The sequence below is a fragment of the Dromaius novaehollandiae genome, chromosome 7 (assembly GCF_036370855.1).
Source record: "Dromaius novaehollandiae isolate bDroNov1 chromosome 7, bDroNov1.hap1, whole genome shotgun sequence".
Lineage (NCBI taxonomy): Eukaryota > Metazoa > Chordata > Aves > Casuariiformes > Dromaiidae > Dromaius > Dromaius novaehollandiae.
The window spans coordinates 11,480,708-11,497,744 of NC_088104.1; the positions used below are offsets into that span (position 1 = coordinate 11,480,708).

The window sequence follows — 17,037 nt, forward strand, 5'->3', positions numbered from 1 at the left end:
GGAAGAGTATAAATTGCTCTAGCTGCATCAAAGTGTACCATAAATGAGAAGCTTAGAAATGATTAAGAAACTTGCAGCAATTGACTTGAATTTAGGAAAAGTTAAAAGTGAAATCATGTACTTGATTAGAAAGTACTTCATTATCAAAAAGGCAGATTGTGATAATAATTTGCAACTCTCTTGAAGAAGAAAAAAGTTGAAAGTGAAGGCAGCTATAAACTCTGAGATAAATCTGTGTTGTAGCAGAGCAGAAGTGCTGGCAGCTGAGCAAAAAAATATGGAATGAACACTTTCTTTAGTGATCTTCTCTTCCACTAAAGAAAATAGCTTTTTTTTCTACCTGAAATAGTCAAGAGCAGATTTGAATATGGTCTTCCAGTTGAGAAAAAAACATTAGTGGGGAAATCCTGTCCATTCACAAAGTTAAAACACAACTTGTGACTCATCACTTTTAAAAACCTCTCTGAATTTAGCAAGGAAAATTAAACAGAACTTAATAATAAAGAAAGCTATTTTAAAAGTAGCTGAAAGGAGGGAGCACTTGTCAAATTAATCCAGTGTGTAGCCAGCCAGCATGGAGTAAATGCAGTTGAGGGCATGTAATTAGAGATTATGTTGTAAGTTACAGTTGAAAAAGCATATAGTATTTGTGAAGAGATTTTAAAGATGATGAAAACCTTTCCAAAAAGGTAAGTGACAGTGAAATTCTGAACATCTATTTCCTGACTTCTTTGGGAGTTTTATTTAAATGGCTAAAAAAATTAAACTACTGAGGTATTCTCTATGATTCTGAGGGATTCACTATGTTAATGGATTAATGATGAATGGACTTTAAAGAAATAAATTATCTTGACAGGGAAAAAGTTGTCTAGTTCTGTTTGTAAAGCTGTACTACTTTTTTCCTTTCCTCCCTCCCCCTGCTCTCCCCAGTAGTTCCCTGCTGATAATGCTACTGTTTTCTCAATTAAGCTTACTCTGCCAGTTGTAGTCGAGGATGTGACCTGGTTCCAGGTGACAGAGATCTGGAAATAGAGGACTGTGTATAGTAGAAGAAAATGCAGCAGCCTTCTTGGTTCCTAAGTGCAGGAAACAGCAATACTGCGCTAGAAATCACAACTTCGTAATTAGTGTTTGCAACCGAAGAAAGATGCTTTGTCACAGCTTTTGTGTGTATTTTTTGGTAAAAACTTACTGGAGTCACCTGTAATTTATTAGCCTTTGAGAAAGAATGGAACATTTGTATTATTAATGAGGAACTCTATCTATTGTACTCAATAGCTGGGAGTAACTAGAGACCCTGGAATCATTGAGTGGGTGACAGCTTTTTTTTTTTTTTTTTTTTTTTTTTGAGTGACTATTATTTATTCAAGAGTGCATGCTTGCCTGGCTTTCAGATGAGAAAAGACAACTGCCCTTTCCAGAGAAAACATTGGCCAGATAACTTTTTCTACTTTTATTTCTTTCTATTCTACAACTGACCTGGGTTTGAGAAGGTACCAGGAGAACTTTTTCTTTTTTTTTCCTGATGCCTGTTAAATAAAATTGTAAGGGTTACTTAACATTCCCATGATACTGGGTTCTTCCTGTAGTGTCTGATTACACCTTGCATGACACCAGCTAGTTTCTCTGGTACAAGTTGCATGTATTACTGCTCACCAATCGCAGGGTTTGTGCTAATGATTGCCGAAGGTGGTGTCTCATCGCACCACCTTTGTTTCGTGGCTGCTGAAGGGATTGATTGCTGAAGGACTTAGCTGCTTTCAGCTCTTTCTTGGAAAAGCTGCTTTGTGAAAAGTACTGCTTACCTTTCGGAGGATGAGTAAGCTTCAGCGCAAACTTTCTTTTGCTTCAGGAACAACGATCAGTTGGCTGGAACCAAAGATATCTCTGTCAAACCACTTCAAAAATGGAGCAGCACAGAATTTCTCGGCAGAGATAAACAAGCCAGCGTCTGTCAGAGAAGAGCAGTCCATTTCTGAGCCTGGCCAGCTAACAAGGGTAAGGTAATGTGAAAATCCCATTTCTGTGGGGAGTGGTTTTGCAGAACATCTGTAAATGTTTTTATGAAATGATGTAAAAACAACTTAATTAGAATTCTTCTCATACTTTTGTCCTCAGTTAGCTTTGTTGTAGGAAGAGTGAATACAATTGCAATAAACAACTTTCTACTTTGCTTTTTTCAATAAATTTTGCTTCTTTCTATAACAAGCTATCAAAAGGAGGGAGAAAATTTGGACAGTAGTAAAAGGTATATAAATAGGCAGTATTTCCTTGTGTTTTGATCTAAAACAATTAAAAATTGAAGTGTAGAAAACCTAACTGGAATTTACGACACTTTCAAAATAAGCCCAAGAAAAGCTGCCTAAGTAGATGAGAAACAAAATTGCCAGTTTCCAGCTACTAAGACTACCTGTATTTCTTTTCCAGCTCTTATTGAATCTGTTTTTCTTAATTTGAGCAATTCTCATAACTTGACTTTAGGATGGCTTAATGTATTTGAAATACAGCAGCAGTCTATATCATTATAAATGTCAAAATTAATTAGAAGTGCAGAATATTAAAATAAAAGAATGCAGGGATTATGGAAAGAACTTGTTTTCCTAACTACTCTAGAAAACTGTAATTACGTTCTTTTTATACTAGTTGTTCTCGCACAGTTTGAGACTATATACTTTAGAAAAGATCGTATGTTGTTGTATATCTCCACAACAGCATCTTGTTTGACTTTGCTACCTTACAGCAAAATAGAAAGTGCAAAGACTTTTCAGTGACCATTGTTTATCAATTCTTTTTTCTTTTTTTAATAAATCTGACTAGCTGCCATTAAGTCAAGAAACAAGCTTTCAAATAAATCAATTTAAAACTCCTTCCTTCTAATAACTAAGCAAGTTAAGAGTTCAAGTGCTTTATGTATGGCCTTGTCTTGTAGCTGGGATGTGACTAGTCCTATCATTCCCCTTGGATATTTTCTGCTATCTTATTTATGATTGCAGAGCAGTGTAGCATCTGTGGAAGGGAGAGACCTGTGCGGTACTGCAGTTTTAATCAGGTTGTGGGCTCTTGGTGTGAGGACTGGGGCCCCCGGGCTTTCCATGGTGGTTGGATGTTCACAGTTCTGCCTTGATCCGATGGCAGCGGGTCCAGAGGAAAGGGCTTCGTTTAGGCAAATGCATATTGCTGCCCTCTCCCGGTGTTCGTTGCATCTCCCCTCTGCATCTGCCTCCCTCGGGCTCTGTGTGCTGGGAAAATGCTGGTTTGAGTGCTGAGAAATGCCCTTGCTGCCTGCAGCATTCAGCTTTCTGCTTGCAAGGTGGTGGTTGTTGCAACAGCGCTGATGTTTCTGCTAGTCTGTCTGGATGCGTTGAACTAATAGCCACCCTACCCTGTCTGTGCCTGCATGATGGGTTGGTTTTTAACTCCAACTCTCCTTTATTACTATTAGGATTAGCACTAGCAGCAGCACTGATAATGCTAGTGAAGGCTAACTACCCTGTAGGTGTGTTAATTGCTCGTAAGCCTGTAACTAGGAACTACCAGTCCCTCATCATGCAAACCATAGTTGGACCATTGCTACTGCTGTGGGAGTAACGATACCAGTGTGATGGCAACACTGGAAAGCTTGAAGTAGTGGGAGGTGGAGGTGCCCTCAGGACTGTTGGGATTTCTGCTAGCTTTTGTTTCACTGTGTGTGTTAGATGCCTGTAACTCTTCTGTGGGGTCACGAAACTTGCAGGAAAAGATGTCGTATTTGCTTCTAAGCTTTTTCTGTCTGTCTGTCTTTCCCCCCCAACCTGTGTGAGAGACGGTCGGAAATCTTAGCCTGAGTCCTCTAGGTGAAATCTGCACTGAGTTATTTTAATGTCTTTTTAAATTCTTCGACTGTTGTTTGTCTTTGGAGTAGATCCTGTTGTATAGCTCTCTGCAGGGATTTGTTTAGTCTTTTTTCATATATGGGCAATTAAATACAATATGAAGTCTTTCTGGATATTGTCTCAACAGTCACATATTTGAGCTGATGTTTATGGCTCTTATCCCAGGAATTTGAAGAAATAAATCCAGATGAGGAGCTGGAGGATATTTGTGATGATAAAGAAGATGATCTAGGAGCAGTGGAAGAACAGCGCAGTGTTATCTTGCATCTCTTATCTCAGCTGAAACTTGGCATGGACTTAACAAGAGTAAGTAACTGAAGTATGAAGACTAGTTGCAGTAGAAGTGAAATGCCATTTTAAACTCAGCTCCTGTACTGAAGTATTTTGAGTTTCATATGAAAGTGAAGCCTGTAGCAACTTCAGGTCCCAAGGTCTGATATTCCAGTTTGATCTGTAGGTTTTAAGTGAAAAATGTAGTGAGGGAGTTGATTTGCTTTAATAGAACTGGCCATATCTCTTGTGTCATAGGGTTTTTTTTTTCCCTACTTCTTTTTTGGCTTTCCTATAATGGGCTCTGTTTTCTTTTCTGTGGTATACCTTATTCTTTCCATATTGTGTTTTTCTACTTCCTTCTCACATTTTTATCTTTCTGCTTTTCTGTAGTGATTTTTCTTCTCACTCACTAATGTTTTCATGCACAACTTGCGTAACCTTGCACTTGCATTCATGCTGCTAGAAGTTTTCTTTGGGTTTCCTACCACCTACCCTCAGCTGTTGGTTTACCCCTCCCTCTTCTCATTTCTGGTTTTGCTTACAACTATAGGAAGCAGGAACAAAGTTTTATGGGAGAGAAGTGGTTTCACACTCTTGCACAGACCTCCCAAAAAAAAAAATCTTTGAAAAATTAATACTTAGTTGCTACTACACAACTTGGGCAGCAAATCTGGAAGAACAGGGCTGCTACCAGCTTATGTTTGTTTCACTCCTGTAAAGACTCTTCTAACTGTAAGCAGTAGACATTTTTAAAGAAAAATTAGATTCTACAGGTAATGGCATGGAACCAGGAAATCACTTTTTCTTTCTTAGAATTGCAGATTTCCCCCCCACCAGCCTTTTTTGAGCGTTACCTACTTGGCCACTAAGGACACTTGTATTGTGGAGCTTGCATTCGTCAGTTTAGAAAAAAGGTGGTATGAGCAGGCCCTGCTGCCTGTGGGCTGAACTTAAACCCCTGCTGCATAATCAGGAATTCATTACAGTCATTCTTCCCCTTTAGGTCATTGTTCCGTTTATATGGAAGATTAGTTTTGTTCTATTTTTCTTAGAACAAATTATCAGGTCTATCTTCTTCCTGTTTTTGGCATTTAGCTCCGTTTGTAGAATTGTCTCTAGTAGGGTGCAGACAAAGCATTGATGTATAACAAGTCTGACTTCAAAGCTAGATAAAGAAGTTGTTAGAATCATATTTAAGTTAAATTTCAGGGTTCTGAAGTGAAAAGCATCTTTAATATTCCAGGTTGGTGTTATAACAATATAGCCAAATTATTCAGCATAATTTGTACATCCATTAAAAGTGTCTGTCCGCACCCTACTTCTTGGAAAGCACCTTATCCAAATGGACTGTTTTGGTCTCACGGCTGTGACACCCTCTCCTGCTTCATGACAACAGTGTTAGTTAACTTGAGGCTGTCACTGCCGTTACAAGAAAGGAAAAGACTGACACCCGCAGCCTCTTACTCCTTCAATATTATTATTCATGGCTCATCAGAAGATAAGACTGCTGTTTTTATAGTGGTGAACGTAACTGGAACAGTATAAGATCCTCTGCTCTGAGGTACAGGATCAACTCATACTATGTTATTTCTGGTGGATGCTTGTCCAAGCTGCTCTCCAACGGCAGACCTGCAGCTGACCTGCAAGAGCACTGGAATAGCTTGCCTGCTGCTTCCTCCATTAGACAAAACCTTTCCTAACCTCGACTCTGAATCTTCTTAGCTGTAATTTGAACTCCTTCCTACTTGTTTTCTGCTTTGCAGACCTGCTGAACAGATTGTTCCTTTCTTTGCAGCTGCTTTATGTTTTTGAAGGATGTCGGTCCCTTTCGACCTCTGCAGCCTGAGTAGTCCCTATTGTTTTTTTGGGTTTTTTTTTTCCCCTTGTAAATTGCTTTTTCAGGACTACCATCACTTTATTTTCTTCATATCTTAAAGGAACAAGGAAGTTCAATCTGGAAGTGTGGTGTCCATAACAGGACAGAATACCTGCTCTGAGGCCTTCCCTTATTTAAAAAAAAAAAAAAAAAAAAAGTGTCACTTTGTGTTACTTACTGGAACTCTTGGGGTTTTCTTTTATTTCAGGTGGTTCTTCCCACTTTCATTTTAGAGAAACGATCGTTGTTGGAGATGTATGCAGACTTCATGTCCCATCCGGATCTCTTCATTGCAATCACAAATGGCACTACCCCTGAGGACCGGATGATCCGCTTTGTGGAATATTATCTCACCTCGTTTCATGAAGGTCGCAAAGGAGCTATTGCAAAGAAACCGTACAATCCCATCATTGGAGAAACGTTTCACTGCTCTTGGAGGATGCCGAAGAGTGAAGTAGCCACTGATGCAGGCAGTAACTTATCTGCTCATTCCCCCTCAGAGCAAGTAACTCTATCAAAAGATCTGGAAGGCCAAACAGAGCTGGACTATTACACAGTAAAATTTGTAGCTGAGCAAGTGTCCCACCATCCTCCCGTCTCAGGGTTTTATGCTGAATGTGTAGAGAGAAAGATGTGTGTCAACGCTCACGTCTGGACAAAAAGTAAATTCTTAGGAATGTCAATAGGAGTGACAATGGTTGGTGAAGGTAAGTGTAAGATTTTTTCCCTTTATTTCTTTTAGAAGGTTGAAGTATTAGCTTGAGAGAAAATTTGATGTTGTATGCCCCAGGCAGAAAAACAAATGAATGCTGCTCAGTAGTTCTGTTGCAAAGTCTTTTCAGAAAAATCCATTTGTAGAGATGTCAATTGCTATTGTGGGTTTTCAGTTTTTAGTTTCTTTAATGTACTTCTGGTTTTCCTCTCATCCTTATTATCTGAGAACTTTAACTTACCTCATTCAATGATTTTGTACTTCTTTATTTTGTAAACAGTAAAAATGAAGATACTGCAGGTCCTCATTATAAAATGTGACTTTTCATATGGATAAAAACCTAGATAGGCTTATGTTTTGCCAAAAATCAGGTATATTCAGAAACAAAATTTTGAATTTTCAAGGAAAAGGACAGTTACAATAATGTAAACTAATGTCTATGGATGTTTCCAAACCACTGGACAAGTTAGTTCACATCACACATTCATTAAATAGAAATGTTATTCTGTTAGAACATATTATACATCTTACTATTCAAGTTTTTTCATTAGAGAAATTAAGTCCCTTAAGTGCAAATACCCTTCTCTGTCCCCAAAACTGTAATTTCCCTTTAATACTAGTATTTTTGGTTGTGAACGGGAGATGCTTCCTCATCTCTTCAGTGTTTCTTGTGTATATTGCCCAGCAGCTGAGGATTTCAGATGCTTGAATATAAGCTGCATACCTGGCAAGGGATGTGGAAGGCACATCTCAATGTTTTGCCTGTACCAGATAATTCCTGAAGCTAATATCTCCTCTAGGGCACTTCTCAAGTCATGAAATGAATCTGAGGAAGATGGGAAATTCAGAAAGTGCAGCTTCCAAAACATGTGGTGATAGTATGCTATAGTGGCATGGGTTGATGCAAACAGCAGCCAGCTGCCATACTATGTTTTTTGTAATGCTCAGAGGTAGATTTTGTGTGTACGGATTTTTTTTTTTTTTGAGGAAACAAACAAAACCCCACACTCTAAAACCCAAAGAAAAATGTGAGTTTTTATGAGACTATTGCTGACATTTATTGCAAAAGCCACTGTCAGGAAAGAGCTATGTTTGTCTTGGCAGAGAGCTGCAGTAAGGAGGATTGTCTCTGTTTCCTGCCTTCAGATGGGATAGGATATATTAAAGGGGAAAGAAACAGAGCAGGAATGTTAGCCCTCCTCAAGATCTGTTGTTCAGGGTATTCATTCCTTATTTCCTTTTGGCAGCATAAATCTTGTATAGCTGTGCTCCAGAGCCACCAATAAGATAGCAGCAAACACTTGTACATGTTACTTAAAAAGTATGTTGCACAGTACATTATTATGTGTGATGGATCAATATTACTAGGATAAATGTCTTTTCCCAAAAGAAACATAAATGCATGTTACTCAGGTTAGCACTTTCAGCAAAATGTTTGTATCTAGAATCTGTAATAAATGTCACTTTTGTGAGTGTTTTTTTTTCTTTTGGTGTGAGGGGCTATGAGAAAAAACAGTCAGTAGTAGTCTTGGATTTATATTGCAATAACTTATTTGGTCATGTCTAAAACAGTGCTAATTTAGGGACTCTTGTATTTCTTCACACAGGTCTCTTAAGTCTCTTGGAGCATGGGGAAGAATACACGTTTTCTCTGCCTTGTGCATATGCGCGATCAATTTTAACTGTTCCTTGGGTAGAACTAGGAGGAAAAGTCAACATTAATTGTGCAAAAACTGGGTATTCTGCAAGTATTAACTTTCACACCAAACCCTTCTATGGTGGCAAATTACATCGGTGAGAACACTTTATATTTTTCCACGTAGTCTGTGCTATAGGACTCCTCTAGCCTTGTAACTACCCTGTTCTGTGTGTGCTGAATGATACTGATTTGACAATTTGAGGAAAATGTACTGTTTTTCCTGTGCTTGAACACTTGAGATATTACTGTTCTTAATCTTAGCTAGACAAATCTATCTCATGATCCTCATGGAAAAATTAGATTGCATTTAAAGACAGTAAGGGAATTCCATATTATTTTCTGAATCTTGGTACAGGCCACTGGGACGACAGGACTCCTGGCTATTATTCCTGACTGCTACAGATTCTCTTGTTACTGACAGAAGCTGCTCAGTATTTCTTATCTTTTGTTTTGCTGCTTGTTTGAAATGAGGTTGATCATGCTGTCTTAAAGGGTTACTTGTTGTTTGCAAAGTGCATTGTAATTGTATTGCCCTGAAATTTCTCACTGAAATGCCTCAGCAGTATTGCTATTATAAGGCAGGAGTCCCCAGCTTGCATTTAAAGAGAAGGTAAAAAATACTGTAGGGAATTTCACTAAATAGTGTACTGTTACTTACCTGGTAATACAGAGGTGCCATCAAGTTTAAGCAACATATGGAAAATCTCTACATAAAAGTCCCCTTTAAATTATTTAATTATTTGTTTTAGCAATGGTAATTCTTCATGGGGCAGCTGTACTTTTTGTGCATGTTGAAGGACTACCAAGTGAAGGAAGGAAAGCCCAGGGAAGGTCTGTGCGTGGCTATTTCCAGCAAATTTCAGGAAGCATCCACACGCCAGCTACCTTTCGTATTGTACTTTTTCAATGAACTTAATGGAAAAGCAGAAGACAAAAGCTTCGGGAACTCATCGATGTTGATATTAGAGATTTTGTAGTAAGAGCATGTGCTGCAGATTAGCCTTGTACTGATATGGAGACAATTAATTAAGGAGAAAATTAAGTCGTAGTCGTGCAAATATCTGACTTCAGAGCACTTAGTGGTCAAGCGTTCACGGGACAGTGCTTGTTCAAAATCCTTCCTTAACTGTTTCATTATGCTCTCTTATATGTTTAATCTAACAGCCCAGAACATCAGAAGCTCTCAAATGAGGATTGTTTTCTCGGATCACAGAAAATCAGCAGTCCTCTATAAATCCCTTTTGCTGAAGCAGTAGGGTTAGGCTGTGCTTATTTTTTATAAAGTTTAAAAAAAAACCCCAAAAACAAAACAAACCCCACAGTTCCCTTTTGAAGCACTTTGCCCTATAAATTCAAAGCATGTATAGGAATTAAACTTGCAGCCACAGCTCTGATGGCGTTTGGAGAGTCAAAGCTTACCTGTAGCTCTGCTTGGCTTCCCACAATATTTAAGTGACACATCATTTGGTTTTTCTTAAGCCTATTGCTTCCAGCGCATCTTCGCCTTGCAGGCGTTCCTCTTAGGCCATCCAGACTGGAGCCTGTGGCTTGTTTAATAATTCAGTTTTGGAGAAGGCTTTGTTATTTGTGTCTAGGCAATTAGTCACGGATACGGAGTTTTTCAGACAGATCTGTTCAAGCCACTGTAGCTATTGAAAATTTGCAATAGTGATGATTGGACTTTGCCAAAAGAATCTCGATGGGAAACAGCGGCGTTGCCATGGTTACCTGGAGCGCAAGTGAGTTGCTATAGCGATGTTATAGATTTTTGTATAGTGACCCTTGTTGTCAGACCTCGGCTGGGTAGTGGCTTCTTGGTCCTGTACCTCTTTGGTGCAATTGAATAGAGGGTAATAATAATAAATCGGTAGGCTTATATAAGTTGTACCATACTTACAAATAAAAGTTAGCAGGTTTTTTATTGCTAATACTGATTCAGATTGTGATCATCGTCTGCGGCGCTGGGAATAGCCGTGTGTCGCAGGGTAATGCTAATAGGAAGAAATATAGGTCACAGCGAGGGTTTAATGTAGCAACTCCATCTTGCACCTTAGCACTTGAGTGATGAAACCTTGTTTACTTTAAGGTGTGCAGAGACAGTAATTTATGACCGATATTAAAATATTGGATGCCAGTATTGTGTTGTAACCACACAGCATTTGGAAGAATTGAGCTCTTAATTGCGTTACAGAAGATGTGACTGCAAAGCCCGACCTCGCGAGTCTCTGGCATGCCGGGGATTCAGTCAGTTCAGATATGTGTTGGGAGGAGGATGGGGACTTTGCCATGCACAGCAGCTTCAGCGAGGTATGAAAGCCACAGGGTGAAAAAGCAGCATAAAATGAAGGCTGCTTGCTTGTTGCCTACTCTTCTGGCTGTTTTCAGGAGCTGTTAGGCATTCGTTAGCACCCTGCAAAAAAAAAAAAAAATCAAATCTGTACATTGCTCATGTTACTCCAACTCTGGCCTGTTTTCTTGACTGAATCTTAAATTTTTGTAACAGAAAAGTGTGTGCCTAAGAAGTGTATTCTTTGCAGCCTATTCTGAAAGGATTTTTGAGTAAAGTTAAGTTTTGTATGCAAGAGTTTTGGTAAACTCAGATGCTTTTTAATAAATGACAGAGGATTTTATTTTCTTTCTCTGTTGGACGTGCTCAGTGTGGGAAGGGGGATATGTGTTTTGGAAGATCAGTGTTTTCCTTGGGTGTCTCTGATCACAGTGCTGGCGTGGAGCGATGAAGCATCCCGTCATCCCCATGCGCCGGCAATGCCCTCCAGCCCGCCGCCTCGCTGCCCGCGCGCGACTGGGTCGTGGGCTTGCTCCAGCTGCTGCTGATGTGGGCAAGGCGTAGCAGAAGCCCTGGCTGCTGCACCTTGCTCTGCGCCAGCCGAGCTCTTCCCTGCCTTGCCCCGGGGGTTCCCACCAGCTCAGATATGCGACTGTCATCCAGTATCTCTGTTCTAAAAGGTCTGGCCCCTGATTGCTCATTTCCTTGCCTGAAAAATAATTTCCTTCCTCTTTGCTGCCAGGCTTAGAGGGGGCAGATGTATATGTGGGGACCTCTCGGTGGGAGCGCAGGCGAGCTGCTCTCTCAGGGTCCTCTGCTGTGTGCAGTTGTTCAAAGCAAATGAAGCCAAAATGATGATGTGCGAGTTAAATGTCATTAGATACATGTCATGTAAGTGTGAAAGAGAACATAAGTACTGTGTGCGCCTGAAAGAGCTTCTGCGGGAAGGGGAAGCTGGAGGGTAACATGCCGTACAGTGTTTGCTCACAGCTAATTGGAGTTTAATTGAAGCTGGAGATAGTGTTCTGTGAAAACCTGCAGCACCCTGCAAGTCAGGTCTTGTCTTAAGTCTGGCTTGCATAACTAGCAAAGCCTTGTTCTTCTCTTTCTTTAAAAGAAGAATTGCAAGCTCTGTTTGAGCTTCGTAGTTTTACCTTCTGAACAAAAAAAGGTGACATAATTTGCTTGCCCAGTTGAACTCATTTTCTTCTCTTCAGTTCATAATGAAATCAGTGTCATGGGGTCTTTGGGCAAGTTTTGGTGTGTATCGGTGTGTAGTTACAGGGACATTCAAACGTCTGCAAAATTCTCAGATCTTAAAATGTTACATATTAGAGGAATACTTTTATCATGAGCAACAGAGGCTTCTGTGGCAGGCAGGAAAGAAAAGCAGTTCTCCTGGTCCCTGGTTTGTCGTACATAGCGGAATTTCCTACCTTGCGTTCTGTCCTTGTATGTCTGATACTTATGCAAGCAACACAAAAATGTAAAAACAGTTTATGTATGGAGAACGTTCGGCAGTAAAGACTATGAGATCAAGTGCCAGCAGGTAGAGAGAGATGTTTTTGGTTTAAAAAAAAAATTCTTTTTTTTTTTTTTTTTTTAATCTAGACTTACATGTCTAATGAGATATTACAAGTAGATGTCAACTGCTAGTAACATCTGATAAGTCCTATGTTAGCTTCTTTTTCAATTCTGTTAAAAGCAAAATTTAAGTTTAAGCTGAAGTTTAAAACAGAGTTTCCTGGGTAATATGAAGAGAATTAGAGCAATGAGAGAAAGTCATTTTCTTCTTTCAGCTTCTCCATGCAAATGCAATTCAAGTAACTGACATTTTTAAAGACAGCGTGACAAGTCTGCAAACTCTTTCAGAATGCAGTTGAATGACTATGCAGTGAATAGTCCCAAGGTGCCTTCAGTCATGGTCTTTTAAAAATAAAAAAATATTTTCCTAGAGTCACCGGTGAAGTAAAGCAGAATGCGACAAACACTGTGGTATGCCGAGTGCAAGGGGAATGGAACAGCGTGCTTGAATTCACCTACAACAACGGGGAGACAAAATACGTGGACTTGACAAAACTGTCAGTGACAAGAAAACGAGTGCGGCCCCTTGAGAAACAAGGACCATTTGAATCTAGGTAAAATATGTATTTACCATTGTTTGCTTGGTTTCTGAAAGTATGCAGATTTTTGTCATGAGCAGTCTGAATACCTTGAATAACTTGCAAACGCACTGCATTGTCCTTCGTAGATAGTACTTAAATGTTGTGATCATCTGTCTCTCTCTTTTTTTTTTTTTTTTTTTTTTTTTTTTTTTTAAGTGCATAATAGTGATGAAAGTTAAGCGCATGCAGGCAAGTGTTTAGTCACCAATGTCTTTTGTCAATGGAGAGGGTTGTCTTGTGAGCTGGTAAAGCTCCCGCTAGAACAGAGCATCATTATATGTTTTGTCTTAACCTTCAGCTACACAGCTGAGCATCTCCTGACAAGGGAGGTCCTTACAAAAAACTGCTTTTTGAATAACGCTTCCATGGCAGCTTTAAAGTGTGTACAAAGGGACATTTGATTGGCACAGCCCAAGCCTCAGAACCATGTTAATCTGCTCCTAATTGCTAGCAAAGGTGCAAGGCTCAGTCATGAGCCCTCCTACCTGTGTTGCACCATCAGTTGTTGTCTTCTGTGATTTTTGTCACGTGAGATGTGAGAATTAAGAGATGGAGGGATTTACTGTTTTTACTGTTTTGAAAGAATTGCACACAATGATCCTGCTCTGTAGTTCAAGTTGGCAGGATGGGAAAACTGTTGAAGATTAAAGTTAAGAATTTGGTTTGTAGGAGACTGTGGCAACATGTAACAGAGTCTCTGCGGGATGGAGACATTGATAAGGCGACGGAGCACAAGCGAGCCCTTGAAGAACGACAGAGGAATGAAGAGAGGCTTCGTGCTGAGACAGAAACACCTTGGTGTACCAAATACTTCCTTAAAGAAGTAAGTTCCCAAGTAGTTAACAGCTGATAGAGAAGAGAGGAGGTGAAGGCAGAGGGAGAACTGCAATGCAAGTAGGTGTAAATATGGGTGTGTGTCCTGTCAGAACAGAGTATTTGGCCTTAGGTCTTATGGGATCCATAGCAGGAAGGTGTCGTAAGAACTCCCACATATGTAAAGGGGCGACCTTGCCCTTTACTTCCCAAGCACTCGCTTTGTAATTCCTGTAAAACAACAAAACGTTTCCCTGTTTTGTGACTCGATTTTCTTTTTCTAAGCATTTGTGATGTGTGGAAAATGGCTTTACGTGCAAGTGTTCTGCAAGTAGACTGAGACAGTAAACACCAGAAGAAAATAATAGCAGGACTGAACTGTGCTTTTGTTATGTGCATGTAAAGCCAAAACACCATTATTGGTAGCAAGGAGGAATATGATTTCCCTCTGAGCTTTGAGCTTTCTGCATTCTTGTACCTTATGGTTTGGTTGAAGCTTTTGCATTCAATGGCTTAACCTCTACTACAGTAATAATAATACGGTAAGACTTTTAACAAGGTAAACTGTACATTATTCGGGACTAGAGGCTGCTGGTATGATGCAGGCTATAAAACAGGTTTTCCTTGTGATCCAGATGAGAGCCTACTTGTGTAGAGGGCCTTACGGAGCCCCATGAAAGAGAGGGGCACTCCCTCCTCTAATTTATGCTGCAGTGATATAGATCCTTGTTCTTTGAAAGCTTTATCTGTTAAACCATAGTAATGAAACTCCCCTTTGTTCCTCATTCTGTATCTTTGCAAGCATTTAAAATATAGGTTAAAGAGGGTATTTGTTTGTTTTAGCTCAAGACCCTGTGTTAGCTCCAGTAAACTTTGTCATTCTCTAAAGCTATGTTAGTATTATTAGCTCAGATTTAGATATTTGTGGTGTTAATATCTAGACTTAGATGAGGTGAAATTATATTGTTAATCTGAAAACAAAATCTGAGATACAGATCCACTCAGAAAATGTTTAAATGTAATCCAGAACTACTACACTTCTGGATAAGCAGTTGGGCTGTATTAGAGCTGATAAACACTCAGTTTGATAGCTGCCGCTCTGCTGGCTTTTTCGGCTTTTTAAAGTAATCCGGATCATGGAGTTGAGAGAAGTGGCTTTCTATGTGGGTTAACTACAAGTGCAGTCAGTTCCCACAGAGAGCTGTGGCTCGGCAAGAACCTGGGCAGGGTCTGAAGCAGTCCAAGAAGCCTGCAGTGCCGATTTCTGTGTTGCATCTTAACCTGTGGGAGTTAAAGGTATAAACTATGTCCTCCTTGATTCCACAACTATGGGGTTGTGAGCAGAGAATACTCCCAGGATAACGTCTTATATTTATAAAAAAGTATAGTTTATAGTTAATAATTGTAATAAACTTTATTTTCTCTACTTGAATTGCAGGGAGATGGCTGGGTTTATCATAAACCCCTTTGGAAAACTGTCTCTGCCGTGCAAACTCAGCAAATGGACAATAACTAGAGAAGCTGCTTTGAGATGAGTTTTCTGTTTCTGATATTCTCTCTCTGTCTGTCTCTCAAAACACAGTTATCACACTGAGTGTCCCCTTTTTTATGTAATTGTGGAAGTTTAAGTGAGCATAAAGAAATAAATATACTAGGGCACTTTAAAGTTATATTAAAAAAAACAAAACAAAGCAAAACAAAGATGTAGAGACAAACTTGCCAGGTACGTTCAACCAACTTTTTTTTGTATGATCCAAGAGATTTTATCTGAATTGTGTAACATTCTTCTAAGTAGGTCTGGTTGCAAAAGCTGCCTAAGAGAGGAACTGTTTGAGTTGGGAGTGACATGGGAACTTTTTTCCGAATCTTCGACAAGCTCTGTTTGGTAACTGAAATATGCTTAGTACCCATGTAAACAACAGCTACAAAAAACTGCTGCTTTTTATGCCCAGTGATTAACCTTTTTGGCGAAAACTGGAGGGGTGTTCAGAAGATGTGCCTGAAATCAGTGTTATGAAACAACTGGATCATGACAGCTTTTTTCTTCAGAGAGAATGCGTGCATGCATCGGAGGAATATGGATATGGAATATATGTAGAGACTACCTTTCTTTTTTATGGATTTATAAAAGCAATTAGTATTGTAACCATGGAGAAATTTTTCCTCTGAAACGTTTTAATATACTTGAAATAATTGACTTGAATTGGAAAAGTAATTTGAACACTTTTCAACTCCTAATTTTATTAAATCTCTTTGAGTGACTTTGATTTTGCTCATGTTATAATGTAATGAGGTTTGGCCCTTTTTTTTTCCTCCTCCACCTTCCCTTCCCAAGGACTAAGGCTTTCAAACTGAACAGAAAACGTACAATTTTGTATTTGAATTTCTCTGCCCATCTAAACATCTCAGAGGTGAAGTATCAGTGTTACAAACTGTCCTTTGGATTGTTTTGGTTTTTCTCCTGTGGTGTTATTTGGAACAAAGCAATGAAATGTGACCTGTGAATACATGGACTGTAGGCTTTGTTTTTTCATCTTACCATAAAAAAAAAAAAAAAAAAAGCTGATTATGCTGAAGACTGGGTATTGATTTAAAACACAATCAGATATCAGGAAACTGTATTCAGGTACAAACATCCTTTGTTTTTTATAAGTATTTTATTGAAGTCTAAGAATTGCTGGCAATTAAGAATAGTACTTATGGCTTTCGTTATTGTTGTAACTACAAGCTACCTTAATTTTTCCAACAGTGGTGCCTTACTCTGTTTTTTCTTCTGATGTAGTCTTCCAATCAGTCAGTGTATATAACATTATCTGCCACTTTCCAGCCATGGCAATGGCTGCACCTGGTCCATCATCATGAGAACTCACAACTGTGTGGTCTGGTAAGATGTTTTTTGTGGAGGAGATACAAATGTAAGAATGCATCAGAAGGTTGAAATAACCATGTTAACTTTCAACACAAACTGTAAATTGTGCAAAAAAGTTGGATTTATGCACAACTATTTTGATTCTCTTGTACATTTTTGCTGTGAAATGCACTGAGATCTCAATGCGAGTCATAGTCCGTTTGTGAGAAGTGGGGGTGGGGATAATAAAACTACAAAATGATTCATTTGTTCTGTTTGCTTTCCTGGAGACCAGGTGATCAAGAAGAGGCGATTGCTTTTTTTTTTTTTTTTTCTTTTTTTTTTCTTATGCTGTAGATCTGTCTAGGCTTTCATTGACGCTTCATCAGCAGGATATTTTTGCACTATGCACTTCGGTAGTAACTATGTTCTACTACAGAGACATGTTTTAGGTCCTCCTGGCTTGTTTGTGATATTCTTGTCATCTTAGTT

General features: G+C 39.2%; 1 protein-coding gene across 2 annotated transcripts in view; it reads left to right on the forward strand.

Moving 5' to 3' along the window:
* OSBPL11 (oxysterol binding protein like 11) overlaps positions 1 to 16,807 on the forward strand; it is a 51,831-nt gene extending 35,024 nt beyond the window's left edge. For both annotated transcript variants that reach the window (XM_026109067.2, XM_064514664.1), the window contains exons 7-13: positions 1,853 to 1,998; positions 4,038 to 4,178; positions 6,230 to 6,728; positions 8,341 to 8,527; positions 12,675 to 12,857; positions 13,554 to 13,707; positions 15,136 to 16,807. In XM_026109067.2, coding sequence (XP_025964852.1) covers positions 1,853 to 1,998; positions 4,038 to 4,178; positions 6,230 to 6,728; positions 8,341 to 8,527; positions 12,675 to 12,857; positions 13,554 to 13,707; positions 15,136 to 15,213 — 1,388 coding nt within the window. In that variant the 3' untranslated portion in view covers positions 15,214 to 16,807. The remainder of the gene's footprint in view (positions 1 to 1,852; positions 1,999 to 4,037; positions 4,179 to 6,229; positions 6,729 to 8,340; positions 8,528 to 12,674; positions 12,858 to 13,553; positions 13,708 to 15,135) is intronic.
* Positions 16,808 to 17,037: the final 230 nt, after the last annotated feature.